The 25,781-nt window shown below is 47.9% G+C and overlaps 1 protein-coding gene across 1 annotated transcript in view; it reads right to left on the bottom strand.

Moving 5' to 3' along the window:
- The window catches only part of LOC147110524 (acyl-coenzyme A synthetase ACSM3, mitochondrial-like), a 53,668-nt gene that overhangs the window by 6,807 nt on the left and 21,080 nt on the right, over window positions 1-25,781 (bottom strand). Inside the window, exons 3-5 of the mRNA XM_086000568.1 lie at window positions 21,129-21,209; window positions 19,393-19,494; window positions 12,617-12,744 (exon numbers count right to left, since the gene is read on the bottom strand). Of these exons, the coding sequence (XP_085856694.1) occupies window positions 12,617-12,744; window positions 19,393-19,494; window positions 21,129-21,209 (311 nt within the window). The remainder of the gene's footprint in view (window positions 1-12,616; window positions 12,745-19,392; window positions 19,495-21,128; window positions 21,210-25,781) is intronic.

Raw genomic sequence — 25,781 nt, 5'->3', positions numbered from 1 at the left:
GATGACGGTAGGGGCCCCTTGAAGTCGATGCTCAGACGCTCGAAGGGGCGGGTGGCCTTGATCAGGCTTGCTCTGTCCGGCTTATAGAAGTGCGGTTTGCACTCAGCACAGATCTGGCAGTTCCTGGTCATGGTCCTGACCTCCTCGATGGAGTATGGCAGGTTGCGGGCCTTAATGAAATGGTAGAGTCTGGTGACTCCGGGGTGGCAGAGGTCATTGTGGAGGGTCTGAAGTCTATCACTTTGCGCGCTGGCGCATGTAATGCGTGAAAGAGCATCAGGGGGGTCGTTCAGTTTACCGGGCCGGTACAAGATCTCATAATCATAGGTGGAAAGCTCGATTCTCCACCTCAAGATTTTGTCGTTCTTGATCTTGCCCCTCAGCTTGTTATTAAACATGAAGGCAACCGAGCGTTGGTCGGTGAGGAGGGTAAATCGTTTGCCTGCCAAGTAGTGCCTCCAGCGCCGTACTGCCTCCACAATTGCCTGGGCTTCCTTCTCGACCGACGAGTGTCGGGTCTCGGGGCCCTGTAGGGTCCTTGAGAAGAAGGCTACCGGCCTACCCTCCTGGTTAAGGGTAGCGGCTAGGGCGAAGTCGGATGCATCGCTCTCCACTTGGAAGGGGATTGACTCATCCACTGCGTGCATTGTGGCCTTGGCTATGTCTCCCTTAATGAGGGAGAAGGCCGCGCACGCCTCTTCCGTGAGGGGGAAGGATGTGGTTTTCAGGAGGGGTCTGGCTTTGTCCGCATAATTGGGTACCCATTGGGCATAGTAGGCGAAAAGCCCCAGGGTTCTCCTAAGTGCTTTTGGACAGTGGGGGAGGGGTAGCTCCATGAGGGGGCGCATTCTTTCGGGGTCGGGGCCGATGACTCCGTTCTCTACTACACAGCCAAGGATGGCAAGGCGCGCTGTGTTAAACACGCATTTCTCCTTATTGTAGGTGAGGTTCAGCCGTTGGGCCGTACGGAGGAATTTCTCCAGATTCACGTCATGGTCCTGCCGGTTGCGGCCGCAGATGGTGACGTTATCGAGATAGGGGAAAGTGGCCTGTAGTCCGTTCTGGTCAACCATCCGGTCCATCTCCCGTTGGAAAACCGAGACCCTGTTGGTGACACCAAAGGGGACCCTAAGGAATTGGTAGAGGCGGCCATTCGCCTCGAAGGCGGTGTACTGGCTGTCCTCCGGGCTGATGGGGAGTTGGTGGTAGGCCGACTTGAGGTCGATGGTCGAGAATACGCGGTATTGTGCAATCTCATTGACCATGTCCGATATGCGGGGGAGGGGGTATGCGTCCAGCTGGGTGTATCTGTTTATGGTCTGGCTGTAGTCGATAACCAGGCGAGTTTTGTCGCCGGTCTTGACTACCACCACCTGGGCACGCCAGGGGCTGCTGCTCCCCTCAATAATGCCCTCTTTCAGGAGTCGCTGCACCTCAGAGCTAATGAAGGCTCTGTCCCCAGCGCTGTACCGCCTGCTCTTAGTAGCGACAGGTTTGCAGTCGGGGGTGAGGTTAGCGAACAGGGAAGGTGGCGGTACCTTGAGGGTGGATAGGCTGCAGGTGTTACGCGGTGGGCGGTTTAACTTTCGCTGGTTGTCGACTGTGAGTGGGGGGAGGGGTCCACCGTATGCTAGGGTTACACTTTGGAGGTGGGATTGGAAGTCCAGCCCTAGTATGACGGCAGCGCACAGCTGGGGGAGTACGAGGAGTTTAAAATTTTTATACTCTGTCCCTTTAACCGACAATGTCACGACACAGTAGCCGCTGATGTCTGTGGCGTGCGACCTCGATGCCATCGAGATGCGGCTGCGCGTTGGCAGGACGGGGAGGGAGTAGTGGCTCACCGTGTCTGGGTGGATGAAGCTCTCCGTGCTTCCGCTGTCGAACAGGCAGGTCGTGGCGTGGCCGTTGACTTTGATGTCCATCATTGAGCTGGCCAGGTGGTGCGGGCGGGCTTGATCCAGGGTCACGGAAGCTAGGGTGTAGATGAGCGCGTCGTTGTCATGACAAGATGGCGGCGAAGATGGCGGCCCCCGTAGTTCACATGAGGCTCTGTTTAAATCGTTTGCCCTGCACAAAGATGGCCGCCCCTGCTGTTCCCATGAGGCTCTGCAGGCTTCGGCTGCCCCGCACAAAGATGGCCGCCCCTGGTTTTCCCATGAGGCTCTGCAGGCTTCGGCTGCCCCGCACAAAGATGGCCGCCCCTGGTTTTCCCATGAGGCTCTGCAGGCTTCGGCTGCCCCGCACAAAGATGGCCGCCCCCAGGGTTCGCATGAGGCACTGCTGGCTTCTGAGGATTTGCTTCTGCAGGCCTTGGAGAAGTGGCCTTTCTTGAGGCAGGTTTTGCAGGTCGAGTTTTTGGCTGGGCAGCGCGACCTCGGATGCTTCTCCTGGCCGCAAAAGAAGCAGCCAGCGGCCCGATCGGGGTTGCCTGATGTCGGGGCCGGTACCGGGGCTAGCGGGCCCGGTCGGATCCGTGATGCAGACGCTGAGGTAGGTCCCGGGGGCAGCGCTGTGAAGGGTGGTGGGGTGGGGGTCGGGCCCGAGTCCCAGGGTCGCGAATAGTACCTGGCAAACGCTTCCTGGTCTTGCTGGGTGGCCTCTAGGGTGAGGGCGAGGGCTTCGGCCTTGTCCAGGTCTATGTCCTTAGCTTCAAGCAGTCTTTGCCGTGTGTAGTCGGAATGTAGGCCTCTCACCAAGGCGTCGCGGACATTGTCTTCCATGTTCGCAGTAGCCGTCACCGCTTTAAAGTCACAGTTCCTGCCGAGTTGTCTCAGCGCTCGTGAAAATTCAGCTATCGATTCTCCTGGCTGTTGCTGGCGAGATCTTAAGAGATGCCTAGTGTACATGTAGTTTACCGGGCTCCGGTACTGCTGTTTCAGTAGGTTGATGGCGTCGTCGTACGTAGTCATGTCCTGGATGAGTGTATATACTCTCGGGCTCGCTTGGGCTTTCAGGACTCTTAGTTTGGATCTCTGAGGGACGACGGCTTCCTCCAGGTACGATTCGAAGCAGTCCAGCCAGTGTTTGAAGTCGTTGGCTGAGTTTGGTGCCTGTGGGTTTAGATCCAGGTATGGTGGTTTCAAGGCTTGCAGCCAAGCCGGCTGGTGTGGCCCGTTGTCTGGAGGCTGCTGTTGCTGTGCTGCTGGGTGAGCTCCTTGCTGTTGCTGTTCATTATCAGACATCTTTAAAATTTAGCCAATAAAATTGATATGCCTATCAATTAGTCCAATAAAAGGCGACGAGTTAAGAACGTAACTGAAGGTTTTTATTGGCTAAATAACAGAGCCCACCCTCGTGGGTGATCCGATCCAACAGGGAGGAATACTAGCCAGTCAGCTACCTTTATACCTGGGCAGGTAATGGGCGGAGTCGGAGGTGGTCAGCCCAGGTATAACAGTGCGACAAGAGGCGACCTCGTGTAGTGATGTGACAGTGAGAACAGTGAGAACAATATACAGTGATAACTATAACAGTGGTTTACCACAACACCCAAGTGCCTACCCTTGTGTGTTGTTAGTTGGTATGATTGCACTAGGATGAGGGGGAGTGTGAGGGGTGGCTAATGAGATGGGGATGTGATAATATAGATAGAGAGGGATGGTTGGAGGTCCAAGGTAAGTTGGTGTGCGTAAGGATGTGCAGGAGTAGGGTAGGGAAGACAAAGTGATGGGGATGTGATGAGAGGCACAGCAGGATGAGGTTGAGTGTGGCTTTGTACTAATGTTTTGTGATCTACTGAGATCATTGAAATGTTAGCGGCAATGCACCCAGGTTTCTCCTGACCACATCCCTGCTTGTGCCCTCCTGTGCAATTTGCAACCAGGCTGTGTTGATCTCCTGGGTAGTTCTCTTCCACCCATGGGAAGGAAAGAGGACCTCCCTGCGTGCTGTGACTCTCTCCATAAGCATATGGAGGGAGTCATGGGAGAGCCTGGGTGCAGCCCTGTGCCTTTGTGCAGTCACTGTTAGTGTCTGCAGCACCTCAATGCTGTAGAACACGAACAGCACAATTGTCAAAATAAAGTTGGCCATGGTCCCTTTAAAGAAACCGGCTGACGACGCGTCATCAAATGACGTCACCAGACCCGCTTTCTCTAATTGGCCGGGAAACGTGCTGGGCAGGCTTAACAAGCCCAATCAAGGCAAATTCACTTCACAGAGTGGGATAGAGCCAGCAGCGGGGTCGGGACCCGCCACCAAAGTCGCCCGCCATGGACCCGCTGAGTTCAGCAAAATCACGGCCTAAGTGTTTTTGCATCATTATTTATTTAAAAATTAAAAATTAAAAATTTATAATAACCCTTACACTGGTAAAAGCAGGCCCTACAGCTGCTTTTACCAGCCGTAAGAGTTTTGTGGGCAATTGCTGGGCAGTTGTTGGGCAAATAGCCCAACTCTGCGCTTGCAAAAGTGATTTTCTATGCAGTGGGTATGATTTGTCAAGGCATCGCAAGTTCCAGGTTTTTGTGCATGAGCAGCGCATGTGGAAACCCGGAACTTGTGGGGCCTTTCAGAAGGATTACACTGAGCGTACGCTGTAAAATCTGGCCCATTATATTTTACATGCCTTACTAAAAGTAAAAAAATTTCTTCCAATGAGAAAATCACATCCATTTTCCAGTTCAAAACAGCTCCAGAATTGGTTATCCCAATACACATCTACATAGCAACAAAAGTCATTCCACACCTGCAGTTTCCCACATGTTGAGTTCTTGACATATTCAGCCGTATAAACTATTTTTGGGCATTTGTTATTCTCTCTCCCTCTCCACAAATAAATGTTATAAAAAGTAATACTAATCATTTTAGTGCAATTAATATAAGTGTTAAAAGCTGAATTGCTGATATTGTTGTTTTTCTATTTACAGATTGCCCAGCCTTGTTAACCAATCACTGCAAATACAGAACTGTCATTCCCTACAGAATATTACGATCTTTGGTCATTGCAGTTAATCTTTACTGGAACTTGAATGCTTGATTTTTAAGTCAATGATAATCTTTTTGAAACATAGGCTGGAATTTTCACTTCAGAGTCGGGTCGGGTGCGCGCGGGCTGTGTAGCGGGTCGGGAATGCGATGTGTTGATCAGCCCGCTCCTCAGTGCGACTTTAACATAATGGCCCCAATTAAAGCAGCCATGCACGTTTCCCAGCCCTATTAAAGGGTGCGGGTCTGATGATGTAATCAATGACTCATTTCCAGCGCCTATATTTAAAGCAGCCTTGCACACAACTCATTTGAAGGTTGGTAAAGGAGTGTGGAAGGAGCATTGGATAGGTTGGAGTTATTGTGCAAAGTGAAAAATATGAATACCCAAAGGCAGAGGGCTGCACCCTGCTTTACAGATGCTTTGCTGCATATTCTGGTCGAGGCAGTAAGAGCACTTAGGGAGGTCCTCTTCCCAGCAGATAGACGCAAGAGACCTCCCCAAGAGACCAAAAGGGCCTGGCTGGAAATAGCAGTGGAGGTCAGCAGCAGGGAGGTCGTGAGGAGGACCTGGATCCCGTGCAGGAAGAGATTCAATGACCTGATGAGGTCAGGAAAGGTGAGTGCAAAGCCACACTCATCTTCATCCTGATGTGCCTGTCACCACATCCCCATCACTCTGCCTTCCCAAGCCTACTCCTGCACATCATTACTCACACCAAAATGCCTTCCAGGTCCACCCATCCCTCTCTCTCTCTATGTACGTACTCACCCCCCCATCTGACTAAACACCCCTCACATGTATCCTCATCCCACTGCAATCATAGCAAGTAACACCACAGAAGGAGGCCATTTGGCATTGGAACCCCACTCCCTCATAGTCACCCGCTACAGATGTAAACCATCCATTCCTTACACTCATTCCATCACTCTCACTAAAACTTTTCTTTCCCTCCTTGCAGGAGAAAAGAGCCCACAACAACAGATAGAGGGAGCGGACCGGAGGTGGCCCTCCAGTCTTCGAATACCTAACAGCAGCAGAGGAGGGGGCTCTGGAGAACTTGGGAGCTCAAGAGACGCTGGCGGTGGGAGATAGAGAGATATGGACATCCCAGCAACCTGGTGACAAAATTGTTGAGTCTGTGTTTTCCAAATGTAGTTATGCTGAATAACTGGACACAGACAACAGAATACTTAAACAGGTCTTTAGTAATTGAGGGTCAGGGCTGAACTGAAATACAAACTGCTCCACAGGGTTTATATACCGGTGTGGTCACCACCGGTACTACAATATACAGGAGCCATCAGAAAGTAGTTCATCACCTTAAGGTAGTCTCTTAAGGTGGTACAGGTTACATCCACTACAATTCCTCCCCTTTTAGCTTAACAGTGTACACCCCAATTTAAACATAACATGGATAACATATATACAACTTTCATACAAAACTGTTCAAAGATTCAGTCTCTGAGGAGGCCTCCTGATCCGGGCCGGATAATGCCTTTCAGGGGTCTCTGGTTCTCGTTGCTGGGGTGACTCATCCATTTGATCTCTTATGGATTGAACATCATCATGTACGTTCGAGTCTGAGGTAGATGCTACAGGCTCAATAACTTCTTCAACTGGTGTCTCTGCCGTAGACATGGGGTCGACCCTTGTTCTCGATTCCACAAGTTGGTCAGCATGACGTCGTATTACGTTCTCACCAATGTCTACAGTGTACATCAAGGGTCCTTGTCGGGCACGAATTGTTCCGGATTGCCATTTATCATTCCTATAGTCCCTGGCCAACACTGGTTGTCCTATTTTGAAACTCCGAGTGCCCTTGTTATTTACGTGCTGGAATTGTTTGTTTTTGACTTCCCTACGCACATTGGGTTTTAACAAATCCAATCAGGACCGCAACCTCCTGTTATAGAACATTATGGCAGGGCTTTGATTTGTCACTGCATGCGTGGCGTTTCGATATGCCATCAGGAAATTGTCCACCTTGTGTTGTAGTGGAATATGGTCTTCGCTCATGGCCTTTATCGCCTTTTTGAACGTTTGTACAAATCTCTCGGCCAACCCATTTGTAGCCGGATGATATGGGGCAGATGTATAGTGTTTCACCCCATTCTTCTTCATGAATTTCTGGAATTCTTCTGACACGAACTGTGGTCCGTTGTCTGAACATATTTGTTCCGGCAGCCCATTCCTTGCAAATATGGTTCTTAGAACTGCGATCGTCTTTTCAGAGGTAGTGGTCGACATCTTGATCACTTCTGGCCATTTAGAATGTGCGTCTACCGCTATCAAAAACATGGAATCCATGAATGGACCTGCAAAGTCGATATGCACACGTTGCCATGGGGTTGAAGGCCATTCCCACGGATGCAGCGGTGCAATTGGAGGTGCATTTTGAACTTTTTGGCACCCTGAGCAGCTTTTAGTCAGATCCTCTATTTGTTTGTCGATACCTGGCCACCACACATAAGCCCTAGCAAGGCCTTTCATCTTGACTCCCCCCAGATGACCTTCATGCAGTTCCTTCAGAACTCTCTCCCTTAATTTAGGAGGAATAATCACCCTTGTTCCATACATCAATGTTCCTTGACAGATGGACAGCTGCTCTCGTCTGGCTGAGAATGCCGGTAACAGTGGTTCGCCACGTGTTGGCCATCCCTTCACTGTCAAATCGTAGACCCGAGACAGTGTCGGGTCATTTCTGGTCTCTCTCTCAATACTCGCATTGGTGACTGATAAGCATTCGATGATGGTCGAGTGAAATATCTCGACAGGGTCAACTGCCGGTGCCTCTTCCGCTGTAGGTAGTGGCAGGCGCGACAGCCCATCAGCATTACCATGTTGCTTTGTACCTTTGAATTCGATATCATATTGATGTGCCCCTAGGAAAAGGGACCATCTCTGAAGCCTCTGCGCCGTCATAACCAGAACACCCTTCTTAGGGTTAAAGATGGAAACCAACGGCTGGTGATCTGTCAGCAGCATAAACCTTTGGCCTTGCAGGTAATGGTTAAATTTCTTAACTCCCGACACGAGGCTGAGAGCCTCCCTATCTATCTGAGCATAGTTGCGCTCAGCGGAGGTCAATGATCTGGATGCGAACGCGATTGGCCTTTCCAAGCCATTTGGCAACTTATGTGAGAGCACTGCCCCGATACCATATGGAGAAGCATCACAAGCTAAACGAATAGGCAGCGTTGAGTTAAAGTGAGCCAACACTTCCTTAGAGGTGATCAGTGCCTTGCTTTTTTGAAAAGCCCGCTTACAGTCCTCGCTCCACTTCCATGGTACTCCCATTTGCAAAAGAGTGTTCAGCGGGTGTAACACCATGGATAAATTTGGAAGAAACTTGTGGTAATAGTTAATCAACCCAAGGAACGACCTCAACTGGGATACATTTTCCGGAGCGGGAGCTGTCAGAACAGCTTCGATCTTGTCAGGTGACTTATGAAGCCCCTCCTGGTCAATGACGTGACCGCAGTACGAGATTCGCTTCTGAAAGAACTCACATTTCTGGCGATTAACTCTGAGTCCATATTCTTTCAATCTGGTGAGCACCTGCTCCAAATTCGCGAGGTGTTCCTTATCATCATCTCCTGTAATCAGAATGTCGTCCAGGTAGCATTGTGTGCCTGGAATTCCCTGTAATACCTGCTCCATGGCCCTTTGCCAAATCGCTGGAGCCGATGCCACTCCAAAAACCAGTCTATTATACCGATATAAGCCCTTATGTGTGTTGATCATGAGATACTGGCGTGACGCTTCATCAACTTCCATCTGTAAGTACGCCTGCGCCAGGTCTATCTTGGTGAAGTGTTTCCCGCCAGACAGCGAAGCGAAGATATCCTCAATCCGCGGAAGCGGATATTGCACCGTGTGAAGAACCGGATTAACAGTGATCTTGAAATCGCCACAGATGCGAACCTTCCCAGGTTCCCCCGGCTTGTTGCTCAACGAACACTTCATGACGGGAACAATGGGCGTGGCCCATTCGCTCCAGTCCACCTTTGACAGTACTCCTGAACGTTCTAGCCCTTCCAGCTCTGCTTCCACAGCAGGTCGTATCGCATAAGGTACCGGTCTAGCTTTGAAAAATTTTGGGTTTGCATGTTCTTCAACCTTGATGTTTGCCGTAATTCCTTTCAGTGTTCCCAGTCCCTGTTGGAACACCTCCTTAGCATCGTCCAATATTTTGGACAGTCGTTTAGGTTTGACGTCATCCTCTTTACAGGAATCTACAGTTAGTGCTTGTAAGGAATGCCAGTCCATATTTATTCTCCGGATCCATTCCCGTCCCAGTAGTGGTAGACCTCCCTCAGGTAACACATACAAGTCCATTCCCTGACTTTCTTTACCATTGTAGACCACCTTTACCTTTATCTTTCCGATGGGGTATACTCTTTGCCCCGTGTATGTTTTCAATACAATCTCCGTATCCCTCAGGGGAATGTGTGAGAATAACCTTTTGTACTCTTGCTTATTCATGACTGTCAATGCCGATCCAGTGTCCAATTCCATCTTCACTTGGACTCCTGCTATCCGAAGCATGACCCAGATAGTTTGGTGGTCTGCTGTGTTACCCACATTATGTATTTTTAGACAACCCAGTTGCTTACTGCTGGAGTCTGAATCCGTCTTTTGTTCATCCGAACTGTTCTCTGTCACCTTGTGTACTTTCTTGTACTTCTCCTGCGGCGACTTTTTGTTGCTGGTCTTCTTTCCTGACCGGCATACTTTCGCTATGTGACCAAGTCTGCCACATTTCCTGCATTCTTTATCTTTGAACCAGCACTGGTTCTGATCATGCGTTGTCCTTCCGCAACGATAACACTTTACTGCACCCAATGCCATTTCATTGGTGCTAAATTCCGATGGCCTTTGCTGCATTTCTGCAGTGCCTCGTGCTGCTGCCTCGTGTGATGCTGCAATGCTGAAAGCTTTGTCCAGCGTAAGATCCTTTTCCTCTAGCAGTCGCTTCTGGGTTCCTTCCTTTAGTAGCCCACACACGAACTTATCTCTCAGAGCGTCTGCTAGCCCTGTACCGAACTGACAGTACTTTGATAACTTGCGCAGTTCGATTAAGAATTCAGCGTTGCTTTCCTCTTTAAGCTGAATTCTTTTGTAAAATTTAAATCGTTCCGCTATCAGCAGCGGCGTGGGGTTTAAATGCTCTTGCAGGATAGTAACAATCTCCGCGAAACTCTTTCCTACCGGTTTATCTGGTGTTACAAGGTGCCTTAATAACCCGTACATCTTCGCACCCATCGAGTTTAATATGGTTAGTGCTTTCTTATCCGCCGGTACCTCATTCGCTGTACAGTAAACTTCAACGCGTTCCACATAAGTGGCCCAATCTTCTACATCGCTATCAAAAGCAGTGATGTTACCCGTTTTTGGCATCTTGTTGAGTTTCCTTTATTTTTCCAAAATGGCGGCTTCCCGCGCTTGGCGGCTTTTCCCGCGCTTATCTTCTTCCCCCGCCGACTAAAATGGCGATTACCGCGCTGTTGCCGTTCTCGCCTCCCAGTGGTCCTTATTTCCCCCGACGCTGCTGCTCTTGTTCCCCGCCGCTCCCGCGGTCCTCGTGGACATTAACGCTTTTCTGGCTGCTGCGCGTCTCTGCCCGATTGCAGTCCGGCCCTTTTCACCGGCTGCGGTCGTGTTCTCCGCCCTTTTCTTCGGTTTCCCTCCACTTCTCCCACTGACAACTCGGCCGACTTTCTCTCCGTGTCGCTAGATCGGGCTTACCCGCCGCTGTCGTAGAAGGGATGATCACTGCCTGTTGCTGATGGTGGACTTCGTGGCCAGCAAATCCAAACCGGGTTCTCGATGTCTCCCGTGCGATGCGGTGCTCAGCAGGATGATGAGGGCGGATGCCCCTTTTCGACGCCCGTTCTGAGGACGAAGCTTCCTTGGATGCAAAACTGCCGCTAGGTACGATCAGACTCGTCGCCACTGTTGAGTCTGTGTTTTCCAAATGTAGTTATGCTGAATAACTGGACACAGACAACAGAATACTTAAACAGGTCTTTAGTAATTGAGGGTCAGGGCTGAACTGAAATACAAACTGCTCCACAGGGTTTATATACCGGTGTGGTCACCACCGGTACTACAATATACAGGAGCCATCAGAAAGTAGTTCATCACCTTAAGGTAGTCTCTTAAGGTGGTACAGGTTACATACACTACAAAAATCACATCTCATAAAGCCACATGGCATACAACAGTCACTCATATAGTGACTGATGTCAGCAGCTAGTGAAATGTCATCATGTGCATGATGGTAACGTTACCCATTCTTATAACACTTCGGCCGCGATTTTGCCGGCGCTCAGAGGGCGGGTTTGGAGGCGGGTCAGAGGTTAAAGTCGTTTTGATTGACGGCGGGTCACATTACTTAACCTCGAGCACTGGGGCTTTGGTTGCGAGGAATGGCTTGGTCATTGTAGGGATGCTTTATGGTGTTGTTTGGGGGGGAGGGGGAACTTAGTATAGAATGTGGCACCAATGTGGTTGCATTGTTAAATAAATCTGGCTATGATGAGGCCATCCTGGGCAGCAATGTGCACTGCTGCTGCTGGTGCCATCTGCACCTCAGGCTCCTCCTCCTGGTCTTCCTCCTCCAACGCCTTCTCCTCTGAAGAGGCTGTATGCTGTGTGCTCTGCTCCTCCTCCAGCTCCAATCCTCACTGCTGCGCTATGTTGTGCAGCGCGCAGTGGACGATGATGATTCTGGAGACCCTGGCTGGTGCGTACTGAAGGGCTCCTCCAGATCGGTCAAGGCATCCAAAGTGCATCTTCAGCATGCCCATTGCTTGCTCTATGACACATCTGGTGGACATGTGGCTCTCATAATGCTCCTTGGCCTGAGTACTTGGCCTCCTCAGGAGTGTCATGAACCGCGTCTTCAGTGGATAGCCCTTGTCTCCAAGCAGCCAGCTGGTAAGTCTGTTTGGAGGTGCGAAGAGCTGAGGGAGGGTGGACTGGCGCAGGATGAAAGAGTCATAACAGCTGCCAGGGAATCTGGCGCACACATGCATAATCATCTTTTTATGGTTGCAGACGAGCTGTACATTGAGGGAGTGGAAGCCTTTGCAGTTCAAAAACACTCCTGGGGGATGATGGGGTGCCTTCTGAGGTTTCAAAAAATGACCTGCAAGCTGCAGACACTGAAATCTGTGGACAAAATGGAATCAGCAAGAGCTTTTCCCAGCTGTTAATGAATGAACTTGCCATTGGCCACTGAGCTTCCACCTCCCCATCACAGTCGAGGTACCTGACTTCCGTGATTCCCGTGCTCCTGCAGTAAAACTGAAATGCTGGTGTTAAATTCACTCTTACGGATTTCTCAACAAGCAATTAATGATTTGAATGAGGTCTCCCGCCTCTGCCAATCGGGTTCATGTTGCGCCTTCAAAGCCGCCCGAGTTAAATGCATGAGGGGGCAGGATGACGGCAGGTTCCCGACACGCTTGCTATTTCCGGGATTTTTACTGCCGACTCACCCCCAAACCCGCACGCTCTGCAATGGTAAAATTACGGCCATAATTTGTAATATTTAGTGCAGTAAATTAACAAATACCCAAGGATTCTGTTTGCATTGTAAAGTACAATACAACTGCCATGCTAAGCACAACAGTGAAACATTGAGTAAATAAAATGTGGATAATTTGTTCACTTTACCCAGCTGATAAAATTACATCGTCTGCTCTTCCCAGAAACCAGATGTATCCATCCTCATCCACTTGACCACGGTCTCCAGTCAGAAAATAGTCCCCTCGTAGGACTGAGGCACTTCTTTGTGGATCATCCTAGCAACGTATAAATAAAGCAGCTCAAAGTTCAAAAGCAATGTAATAATAATTTTTAAAAAAACACATGCTTTATGGTTAATAAAATTCATTCCCTTTAATTAGAGCCTTATTTTTTCTATATAGGATTGTTATCATTTTAGGGATAAAGACACACATACCAGGGTGCTAAGAAAACCATCTGAAATACAGTAGACCTATATTAAGGTCAGGTCTGTACAAGTTTAATGACCAATGGATACCTTCTTCAATCTAGCCTTTACCACTATGTCCTTAATACTGTTGTTATGGTATACTGGTCAGAACAGGGTGTAAATAATAACTGGGCTGATCTTCCTCTCCTGCTGCTGTCCAGGAGCTGAGGTCTGAACGTACTCTCGGGCTTCATCATTTAAATAAAGGAGACACCATGTGAGTTCACTTTTAGCCACAGGCATGGGGACAGAAGAAGTCTGGGCACATACTAGGCCATTCTTCTTCTTAGGCAGTCCCTCAGAACCGAGGATGACTTGCTTCCACATTAAACATGAGTTCTCAGGTGACTGATGAGTCCAATGCAGGACCTACAGTCTCTGTCACAGGTGGGGCAGACGGTGGTTGAAGGGGCGGGTGGGTGGGGTGCTTGGGTTGACGTGCGCTCCTTGCACTGCTTCCGCTTGGCTTCCGCTTGCTCCCGGCGAAGAGACTCGAGGTGTTCGGCGCCTTCCCGGATGCTTCTCCTCTACTTTGTGCGGTCTTGGGCCAGGGATTCCCAGGTGTCAGTGGGGATGTTGCACTTTTTCAAGGAGGCTTTGAGGGTGTCCTTGAAGCGTTTCCTCTGCCCACCTGGGGCTCTCTTGCCGTGTCAGAGCTCCGAGTAGAGTGCTTGTTTTGGGAGTCTCGTATCGGGCATGCGGACGATGTGACCCGTTCATCGGAGCTGATCGAGCGTGGTCAAAGCTTCGATGCTGGGGATGTTGGCCTGAGCAAGAACACTGACGTTGGTGCTCATGGTCTACAGAGCAGCAGTGATACCCGCCCTGCTGTATGCCTCAGAGACAAGGACCATGTACAGCAGGCACCTCAAAGCACTGGAGAGGTACCACCAACGCTGCCTCCGCAAGATCCTGCAAATCCATTGGCAGGATAGGCGCACCAATGTCAGTGTTCTCGCTCGGGCCAACATCCCCACCAGCACCATTATAGGTGCAGGCACTGTTCAAACCCCATGGGAGAGCCAGAAGGATTTTATTTATTGTTGTAGTTAATGGGGTTGGATTATTGTCTGTACGCTGTCTGATGAGGAATGGTAAGTTTTAAAATTAACGCATGTGTCCCAGAAGCTGTGATTTGCATGCCAGCAGTTTTATAATTGTGTACTCTGTGAATGAGTGCATGCTGCTGTACTGTGGCTAGGATGACGGCACCACCCCAAGCACCAGTCCAGATGCCCCTACAATCTGCCTTGGAGGGAGCTGGTAAGAAGGTGGTACCATTGTGTCAAGCAGAGATGGAGGAACAGGGAAAACCTGTATAGGTATGTAGATTGATGCTACAGGAATGGGGGAGGGTGCTGGATTGACTATGGATGATATTTTTATTCCAGATGACATGGAGCAATTGTATGGTGGAGGCGTGCCTACTCTGTGGTAGGGAGACAGATGCTTATGGCTGGGTGAATTAGTTCAGCAGCTGCCAGGAGGCTTGTGGCTGTTTCCCCTCGTCTGCCTCCAAATAAACCACATCACAAGAGAGGGCACAGTGAGTGTAAACGACTAACTGCATTCTGCAACAAGTACAGAAATAGCAAACACACCTTTTAATCAAAAAGTCAAAAATAAAGATCTTTCCTGGCAATACCAGACTGTTGCTTAAGACAGATAGCGCCTAAACAGCAGCTCTGCAATCAGTAGCACCAGGTTTTTCTGAGAGCATTCTGCCCCTGAACTGCATCTGCTACTGTTAGAGGAAGTCTGAGTGCAAAGGTCTCCGATACTTAATTGCGTGAAATTTGTAATGCTGCGCTCTCTTCAGGTGCAGACAGCAGAAGCCGTACAGGAAGTTTATGTGCGGTTCTATTCAGTAGCAAAAGGGGAGCAAAGGATTAGCACCCACTTTTCCTCTGCATTGCACCTTTTTTTTTTAAAGCACTATTTGGCAGCAGGGCAGAGGAAAATCGTCCCTCAAATATCATGGTCATCCATGAATATATATCGGCACAGCTGAGGCAGCTCATTATTGGAGATATTTATGTTATCATATGGCTGGCTGGGGCATATATTTTATTTTCAACCCAACAAAAGAGTAATTTTAATGAGAGTATTTTTATAGCCTATGAAAATTAGTTGTAGTTGCTTTGTGACTCTTGGGCACTGTGATGCATTAGTTGTGGAAATGTCGTTTTAATTTTCAATGGTATTTTCCCGCACAAGTGTTCAAATGTCCAATAAACTCTCAGCTTGGAACATCTACCAGGCTTGGATGTGATAAATCCTTTGTACTGTGCTCTTTTTGAAATACTGCAGCTTTAGAATAATAATAAAAAGGCCTGTCTGTAACTGCCATCTCATGTTTTACAAGGAAAGATTTCAGTTCAGACATGCCCTGCTGTGCAGCATGGTCAGTGGGGTTTCCCTGTAAGACTGATTCATAAGAAATCCTTATTGCATTTTGAAGGATTTCTGTTGCATTAGTCAATTAGCTGGGAGTGATGGTAGTCAAAAAAAATGAGGTAGAGACTTTGCCTCTATGGATTCTTGTTTATGATCCTGATTTTTAATCATGTAAGAAAACGGATTCAAAGATACAATGAAAGTAATCAGGGTAGATTTTATGTTAATGCCCCATACATAGGCGTAATTAGGGTAACTCTCCAGAAGTACGGCAAAAATCCTGCGTAAGCATGACGTGCATTTCCAGTCCGGGTTTTGGTGGCTTCTCACTGCAAAATTCACATTATTTCATGTTTGAAATGCTGGAATTGCACTCTTTCATAACTTCATGCCTTTGATTCAAAAGTAATTTAAATAGATAGATAGGAAGTTACACCAGTACTTTTGCATTTTTCTTTTCCTGTTTCCTTTTTTTGCTGCATTTTATTATTTCCAAGTCAGTTGCCGAAAAGAGTTTGTGCAACAGTTTTGGCACAGCCATTTTGTTGTTCCCCATTGGGGTGTACTTATGGCAATCATTCTCTATTTGTTATTTGGAGGAGGAATGGAGGGATACCAGTGGTTCAAAAGAAACCTAAAAATAAATCTAGGGAAGGTACGTAGTGGATTTAATATAAGTTTAAAAAAAAAATGGTATTGGAGAAAATAATGGGATTTAAGGTTGAAAAATCTCCAGGGCTTGATGGTTTCCACCCTAGGGTATTAAAAGGAATAGGTAGGGAAATTTAATATGCAGATGGAAGGGGTAATGGCTTTGAAAGGGAGGGGGCAGTACCTGATGAGAAGGAACTATTTACAATGTCAATTAGCATGGGCATCAGGAAAGAAATTTGTGTGGCCAGCAGTTTAATGGGAATGGGGTCAAGAGAGCATGAGGTGGACTTCATGAACAAGATGAGCTTGGAGAGGACATGAGGGAGATAGGAGATCAATTAGAAAAAGACACAGGTTCAGTGCTAGCGTAGGGGGAAACCTTGGGGGAGAATTGGCTTGGTGGGCAAGGGGGAGGGTGGATAGGACAGAGGCAGCTGAATGCATGGTCTCAATTAATAAGGGTGTGACTGGGAAGTAACTCTATTTGCCATGCATGCTTAGCACTCTCTTTTAATGTATGGTGATGGTGGGTTATTCTACCATGTCTGACCTGGTGAGGTCATTGCACTTTTTGTTGCACTGCATCCAAGTCCACTGAATAGAGTGCATTTACATTCATGGTCACCTTCCATACATTCTGAACAGTTCATCTGGGTACTTAATGATGGTCAGTCCTGAAATAGATCCCCTTTCTCTGGTGCATTTGCTCCACGTGGAAGAGCATCCTGGGGCTGACTTTGCGTCTTACAGACATTTGGCAAGTATTTATCAGCTCCCACCAATGATGTTCTTCTTTAAACTTTCTCACCCATAAACAAAAAGTACCTAATCAGAAGACTGGGAGTTTGCCCACATTATTAAATCAGGCTGGTGCCAAAAGTTCTGCTGAGGTTACCACACAGTCGGGCATGTGCTAAATACGCACCACCTGATTCCTATCTGGTCAGTGACCTAACAGGAAAATATATGCTGCTGTGTCAGGAAAAGTAGGTTAGCACATTGAGACCTGCCAAGGATAGGAAACATTGCTTCCAATCTGTTGGTTCAAGGGTCCCAAGTGAAGTCATAGAGTCATAGAGTTTTACAGCACAGAAAGAGGCCCTTCGGCCCATCGTGTCTGCGCCGCCCATCCATCCCTGTCCAGTCTAATCCCATTTTCCAGCATTTGGTCCATAGCCTTGTATGCAATGGCATTTCAAGTGCTCATCCAAATGCTTCTTGAATGTTGTGAGGGTTCCTGCCTCCACCACCCTTTCAGGCATTGAGTTCCACATTCCAACCACCCTCTGGGTGAAAAAGTTCCTCCTCAAATCCCCTCTAAATCTCCTGCCCCTTACCCTGAATCTATGCCCCCTTGTTATTGACCCCCCCACTAAGGGGAAAAGTTCCTCTTTATCTACCCTATCTATGCCCCTCATTATTTTGTACACCTCAATCAGGTCCCCCCTCAGCCTTCTCTGCTCCAAGGAAAACAACTCCAGCCTGTCCAGCCTCTCTTCATAGCTGAGGCGCTCCATCCCAGGTAACATCCTGGTGAATCTTCTCTGCACCCTCTCCAAAGCAATCACATCCTTCCTATAGTGAGGCGACCAGAACTGCACACAGTACTCCAGCTGTGGCCTCACCAGCGTTTTGTACAGCTCCATCATAACCTCCCTGCTCTTATATTCTATGCCTCGGCTAATGAAGGCAAGTATCCCATATGCCTTTTTAACCACCTTATCTACCTGCTCCGCTGCCTTCAGGGATCTATGTACATGTACACCAAGGTCCCTCTGACCCTCTGTACTTCCTAGGGTCCTACCACTCATTGTGTATTCCCTTGCCTTATTTGTCCGTCCAAAATGCATCACCTCGCACTTTTCAGGGTTAAATTCCATTTGCCACTTTTCCGCCCATCTGACCAACCCGTTTATATCGTCCTGTAGCCGGAGGCTTTCCTCCTCGCAATTTACCACCCCACCAATTTTCGTGTCATCTGCGAACTTACTGATCATACCTTTTACATTTTCATCCAAATCATTTATGTAGATCACAAACAATAAGGGACCCAGCACCGATCCCTGAGGTACCCCACTGGACACAGGCTTCCAGTCACAAAAGCAACCTTCGACCATCACCCTCTGCCTCCTGCCACTCAGCCAGTTTAGGATCCAACGCGCCAAGGCACCCTGGATCCCATGGGCTCTTACCTTCTTGACCAGTCTCCTATGCGGGACTTTGTCAAAAGCTTTACTGAAGTCCATGTACACCACATCCACAGCATTTCCCTCATCCACCCCACTAGTCACCCCCTCGAAAAATTCGATCAGATTTGTTAGACATGATTTACCCTTAACAAAGCCATGCTGACTATCCCCGATTAATCCTTGCCTCTCCAAGTGGAGATTAATTTTGTCCCTCAGAATTTTTTCCAATAATTTCCCCACCACAGATGTTAGACTCACTGGCCTGTAATTCCCTGGTTTATCCCTGCTACCCTTCTTGAATAATGGTACTACGTTAGCTGTTCTCCAGTCCTCTGGTACATCCCCTGTGGCCAGAGAGGTTCTGAAAATTAGTGTCAGAGCCCCTGCAATCTCCTCCCTTGCCTCCCACAGCAGCCTGGGATACATCTTGTCCGGGCCTGGGGATTTATCCACTTTTTGGCCCGCTAAAACCGCTAGCACCTCCTCCCTCTCGATGCTAATATGTTCAAGTATGTCACAGTCCCCTTGCCCGATTTCTATGTCTGCATCGTCTTTCTCCATAGTGAACACAGATGCAAAAAATTCATTTAAAACCCCGCCTACATCCTCTGGCTCTACACACAGATTGCCACTTTGGTCCCTAATGGGCCCTACCCTTTCCCTGGTTATCCTCTTGCCCTTAATATACTTATAAAACATCTTAGGATTTTCCTTTATTTTGCTCGCCAGTGTTATTTCATGGCCCCTCCTCGCCCTCCTAATTTCTTTTTTAAGTATGCCCCTGCACTTTTTATACTCCTCTAGGGCTTCTTCTGTCTTTAGTCTTTTGTAACTGCCAAAAGCCCCCCTCTTATTTCTAATGCATTTTTGTATATCCCTTGTCATCCAAGGTTCCCTTTGCTTGTTGGTCCCACCCTTGACCTTTACAGGAACATGTTGGCGTTGTACTCTCTCTATTTCCCTTCTGAAAGTCTCCCACTGTTTTGATGTGGATTTTCCTATAAGCAGCTGCTCCCAGTCCACTTTGGCCAGATCCTGCCTTATCATATTAAATGAGTTGGGTAAATCTCACCACAGTTCCACTGCATAATTCACTACTAATTAAGCAGCCTCACTAAATCAAAAAACGTCACATTGTATGTTACATAAAATAATTATATATTTGGACAATTTAGAAAGATTTCAGCTAAGTACTTGAAACAGGATTACTGTACAATGTATCCAGAAAAGAGGCTGAAGGGTCTAACAGGCTTCACTTGAATGGCAATTTCACCTTCCACTCCAGGAGGAACCACATCGCAATTCTCATCAATAATCTGAAACAAATAACAAGAATTCTAAAAAGGTGCAACTGGCAGCAGAAATAACCATTTCTAGGACTCTCAACGAGTCTTACCCCTCAATAGGAGTGCCCTTTAGTTCAGAATTGCTGTAAAGCATTGCTTTTCCTGACAGTGATGTTCCGATTTTCTGAAGGAAGCCTCACAGAAATTAAAAAAAATAAAACTTACCTTGGCCTCTTCTGGCCACTCTGCTGCCTCCTGTCAGGTTCTGCTGGCAGGTTTGGCACTGTGCGGGACTCCTTTGATTTCAAGCTAAATTGGGGTCGCAGCACCAATGACGTCATTAGGCTGTGACTTTTCCATATAAAGTAGGCCCCTGCCTGCTTGGGGTGGGTGGCCCTTCCATGCTCGATCTCAGGTAAGTTCAGATGGGAACACATTAGGAATGTGGTGTGTTCCCCCCCCCCCCGCCACCTTAACCCTCCGTCCGCACCGTTCCCGCCAGGTGGGCAGGGGTGAAATCGACCCTACAGTCTCTATCATTGTACTTAGAATTTAAACCTTAATTATTCATGCCAGCTTGGTTCACCACTGAATTAGAAGGCTGTGTGTTTCAAGCCCCATTTCAGGATTTGAGTACATAATCTAGGCTAACACTTCAGGGGAGGTGTCATAGTCAACATTTATCCCTCCACCAAACCAGATTAATTGATCATTTGACTCATTGGTGTCAATGGCATTTTACTGTGCACAAATTGGCTGTTGTGTTTCTTACATAACACCGAGGAATTACAGTGAATTACTACAAAAAAGCAATTTGTTGGCTGTGAAGTGCTTTGGGATGCCCTGAGGATCTGCAAGGTACTATACAAATGTAAGCTTTATTTTTATTACAGATTGGAAGGTGCATATCTCATAAAACTGTTGAGTTAAGACTGTTTCCAGTGGCAGAAGGGTTGGTAACCAGAGGACACAGATTTAAGCTGATTTAAGGCGACTTGAGGAAACTTTTTTTTTACGCAGTGTGCTGTGATCTGGAATGCACTGCCTGAAAGGGTGGTGGTAGCAGATTCAATAGTAACTTTCAAAAGGAATTGGATAAATACTTGAAGGGAAAATATTTGCAGGACTATGGGGTAAGGGCACGGGAGTGGCACCAGTTGGATGGTTCTACCAAAGAGCTGGCACAGGCACGATGGGCCAAATGGCCTTCTGTGCTGTATCATTCTCTATTCTATGAAGGAATATGAATGTAATTATGCATTTTGATTAATGGTCCCCTCCAATTTCCCTCCTTTACCCAGGAGGCATTTTTGCATTCTTCATGTGTAAGTTTCGTGCCTGACCGGTTGGAGGTGGTGGGAGACTGGGGGCGCTTCAGGCACCACAGCTAGGTCTAGTCTTATCCACACCCAACATCACCACACACACACTTCCAGCAGATGTCACTGTTTATGTTGAATTGTCTTGGTGGAACTATACCCCCATCAGCTGCCTTTAGGAAAGGGACAAAAATTGTAAGGAAAATTTGAGGAAAAAAAACTAAACTAAGAAAGCCTATCAAAAACATGTTTCAAAACCAGTTAGAGATCTGAAAAAAAAACATTGCAGCTCAGGATTTGGATTTATAATGGTAATTTAAAAGATATCAAACAGACAGTGCTTACCTGCACATTAAATGCCGGAGATGGCTTCCCCATTGAACCAGGTTTAATTTTCATGCCTTTGAAAGTAGCACAGATCAAGACCTACATGGTAATCATGGAACAGAGCAAAACAATTATAATCACAATGCTTAACAGTCCAAAGCAACTTAAAATACAAACAAGAATAAAATAAATTCCAGGTATATTTTAGTTAACCGATGCAAAGGAATGTGACTTCAATTGTCAGTGGAGGACTGGTGGTCGTAGATCCCATGAAACTGCTCTCTTTGTTGATTTTGTTCCAAACATCGGCATAAATATCAGCAGATCTGCAACTGCACCAATCACACCTCAGGATTTGTATAAAAATATGGAGCACAAGGCTCTGGGTGTACTCTGGATGAGTGTGCTCAATCCCACAGAACAGGACTACCCATAAATTGATGCTAAACTGTCAGCTTTACTCAGAAACCATCAGAGTGGCTGATGTGAAAAATAGAAAAATTCACTTGCCTTGGGAGCATCTGCAAAATATGGGAAAGTGGCCCATTTTCCAGCATTGACATATAGCACTCTGATGAAGATTAAATATATACATTTAAAAAATCTATATTTTCTATGCTACAGAGGTACTAATACCATTCACAGAAAAACATGGGAGCTGGCTTGCATTACCTTCCTGTTGGGAGCGAATTCCTACTAATTTTGCAATGTACTGTAATGCATTGTAATGTGTTGTTTTATAGACTGCAATTTGAAAACCGTGCTGCAAGGTTTCTGAAAATGTGCTCAGACTTGTATGAGTAGATCTGCATTCTTCTAGTGACACTTACTCAAACTCAACTGGTAACAGAACTTTAATTGTCTGGTTGCCAGTTCATATTTTTATACAAATCCTGAGGTGTGATTGGTGCCTTCATCCTGCGCCAGACCAGTGTGCCAGGTCTATTCCAGCCGCCACATCAAGCTTGCGGCTGACTGCTGGGAGACAAGGGCTATCTGCTCTCCACCTGGCTCATGACTCCCCTCCGCAATCCCAACACTTGTGCTTAGCAATCATATAATGAGAGCCATGTTGCCACCAGGAACATCATTGAGCAGACCATCGGAGTGCTCAAGCAATGGTTCCGCTGCCTTGACCGCTCGGGAGGAGCCCTTCGGCACTTAACTGAGCGGGTGTCACTTTTCGTCGTCCGCTACATGCTGCACTACTTGGTCATTATGAGGGCACAACCATTGCCACCAGGCATAGCTCCATCACCTCAGAAGGAGGAGGAGGAGGAGGAGGAGGAAGAAGAGAAGCAGGAGGAAGAAGAGAAGCAGGAGGAAGAAGAGAAGCAGGAGGAACAGCAGGACGAACAACAGCGACGGAGGAGGCAGCCACTCAATCGGCGTTCTGCAAGGTCAGTCTGTGACCACCTCATCAGACTTCGTTTCCAGTGACTTCGAGTCCTCTTTCCGGTTGCTGAGCACGTCACCATCATTCCATCACTTTGTGATTCCATACCACACCCCAGAACTGAAATGTGACACAGCACCAAATCTGCAACATTCCAGTAATAAATTTATCAAAAACCATTAACCACATATATGCAGCAACAATATTGACTAATCACCCTTGTGCAAACCCTTGCCTCCCCTCTTTTCAGTCCCCTTTGCTAATCTAGTGCTCCTACGTAGTGACTCCCCAGTGGCTGCAGCAGGGCTGGTGGAAGGCTGCTGAGTGTCGGTGCCAGAGACTCTCTTAGGCAGTCCCTCGGAACCGAGGATGACTTGCTTCCACATTAAAAATGAGTTTGCAGGTGACTGCTGAGTCCAATGCGGGACCTACAGTCTCTGTCACAGGTGGGGCAAACGGTGGTTGAAGGGGCGGGTGGGTGGGGTGCTTGGGTTGACGTGCGCTCCTTGCGCTGCCTGCGCTTGGCTTCCGCTTGCTCCCGCCGAAGAGACTCGAGGTGTTTGGCGCCTTCCCAGATGCTTCTCCTCCACTTTGTGCGGTCTTGGGCCAGGGATTCCCAGGTGTCGGTGGGGATGTTGCACTTTTTCAAGGCGGCTTTGAGGGTGTCCTTGAAGTGTTTCCTCTGCCCACCTGGGGCTCTCTTGCCGTGCCGGAGCTCCGAGTAGTGCGCTTGTTTTGGGAGTCTCGTATCGGGCATGCGGACAATGTGACCCATCCATCGGAGCTGATTGAGCGTGGTCAAAGCTTCGATGCTGGGGATGTTGGCCTGAGCAAGAACACTGACGTTGGTGCGCTTATCCTGCCAATGGATTTGCAGGATCTTGCAGAGGCTGCATTGGTGGTAACTCTCCAGTGCTTTGAGATGCCTGCTGTACATGGTCCATGTCTCTGAGGCATACAGCAGGGCGGGTATCACTGCTGCTCTGTAGACCATGAGCTTAGTGCCGGGTTTGAGGTCCTGGTCTTCAAACACTCTCTTCCTCAGGCGACCGAAGGCTGCACTGGCACACTGAAGGCGGTGTTGGACTTCGTTTTCGACGAGGTCAAACTCCAAACCATCGTCAACACCTTCACCGAAGCGTACGAGAGCATGGGCCTTACACTAAACATCCGTAAGACAAAAGTCCTCTACCAACCTGCCCCCACCACACAGTACTGTCCCCCAATTATCAAAATCCACGACACAGCCTTGGACAACGTGGACCACTTTCCATACCTCGGGAGCCTACTGTCAACAAGGCCAGACACTACAGATAGCCTTGCAGGACGCTCTCGACCAGCTCCGTCCCTGGAAGTGGGAACAGCCATAGCCATCAGGGGATTCAGTTGCCAGCAATGCTGAAAATGAGCATCTGCATACTGATGCAACTTCCCCTTTAAGAGCTGGAGGGAACCAGTGTGAAGGATCAATGCTGAATATATTGCACCCGAAATTCATTAGCGCTCTACCGGTAGCGCCCCACTGAGGTGATTAGTGCTTGATTTAGCGCCCCACTTCCTTCCTGGGGCGCTAATACCCAATTTAATAGAAGTTCAGAATCCTTAGTGCCTGGTGATAAACTTGCAAAATTTCAAAAGTTAGCGCCCCAAATGGGGCAATACCCAATTTCACCCTCAGAGATTTTCAGTCCTTCCTCATAACTCGGTCCTCATGCTGGGGTTCAGTCTTGTAGCTGTACTCTGCACCACATCTTAGATCTTGAATATCCCCCTTGTGTAAGATTGAATAGGTACTATTTAAAGCTATGTCTGCATGAAGATAATGCTGGTGAACTTGCATCACCATGCAACCCTACACTGGTGCTAAATTACCCACTATGCACCAACACATGCATGTTCTTCCCAGGATGCCTTGTTGACCATTGGGGAAAAGGATTTGCACAACTTTTAATCCTTTCCACTCAGAAGTAAACTATTAAATATGTTTCCACTCACATAACCATAAGGGAATCATTTCATCTCTTGTTCTCCCCTTGGCTATATTCTAAAGGCAAGAACAGCTTTGCTTGATAAAAACATGAAAATAGTGGATTTTTGCAGCAGAATAGGTCATTCCTGCAGCAACAGAAGTCTGTTCCAATATGTACTTCATTAAAAAATTCAGCACATTTTTAGCAGGCGGTGATCAAATCACATATTCACTAATATAACAAAAAATCCTCACAGGGGTAGATTTAGAAAGCCAATTAAGTGATTAAGGTTTTACATAATATTTTGGTAGCCCAGGCTATATTCTATCCAACTACTGTGGGCTGGATTTTCCGGGGGGTCAGCGAGCACGATCGGTGGTGGGTCGGGTGGGAAAGTGTTTTTTCCCTAGCGAGTCAGGACCCCGCTATGAACGCGCCTTTCCTCGATGTTGGGTCTGTCAGCGCTGAGCAGACCCAACACGTAGCGGTGGGTTCACAGCGGGGGACCCAATTCAGGTAATTAGTGGCTTGTTTAGAGCCACTTAAGAATAAATTTCAGTTCATCTTCTGTATTTGACAGCTCACCCACGGGGTCCACGCTGGACGTGGGCCATGTCTGTCAAGCTGAGGTGGGAGATCAGTGGCCATTGAATCAGCTGTTGAGTTGACAACTTCAAATGTACAGTAAACACTCCCACCTTACAGAGAAACCTTCCCTCAGGTACAAACTCTTCCTCACAACAGATTCACCATGTTGCAAGACTTTACACAAGTCTCCATCCGGTCTGACCTTATTACCTCTTCCACCATTGACAGATCACTTCTGTCATCTCTACTTCACCTGCCACCTATTCCATCAGCATGGGTGCCCTTTATACTCCCTCACATTGGTCCTCAGAATCCCACCATGATCAGCCCTAACACCAGCAGCACCAGGCACACCAGCAGTACCAACAACAACGCCACTAACCTTCTCCACAACCACCTGATGCTGCATAGGACAGAGGGCATCAGCACCTGACCACATTGCAGTCCGGGAGGCCAGGGATGGCCTCACCATGGCCAGATTGACGCTGTATACCCTGGCTGCCACATGAAGCGCCAGTGTGGCACCATCCCACACGAACACCATAAAGCATCCCTACAATGCCCAAGCCATTCCTTTCACACTCATCGTCATTGTGGGGGGTACCGTTATGTCTCACCATTCACTGAACTCACTAAGCCACTTCCAAAGGTGCACACAAATCTGTCCAAGAACACAAAGTGTTGAAAATAAAGGTTTCAATGTTTGACACCACATTA

Source organism: Somniosus microcephalus, chromosome 11 (genome assembly GCF_052327205.1).
Source record: "Somniosus microcephalus isolate GS21.2 chromosome 11, FLI_Smic_1.0, whole genome shotgun sequence".
In the NCBI taxonomy this organism is placed as follows: Eukaryota; Metazoa; Chordata; class Chondrichthyes; order Squaliformes; family Somniosidae; genus Somniosus; species Somniosus microcephalus.
The sequence above is the reverse complement of the archived record's forward strand: the minus strand, read 5'-3'. Positions and strand labels throughout refer to the sequence as shown.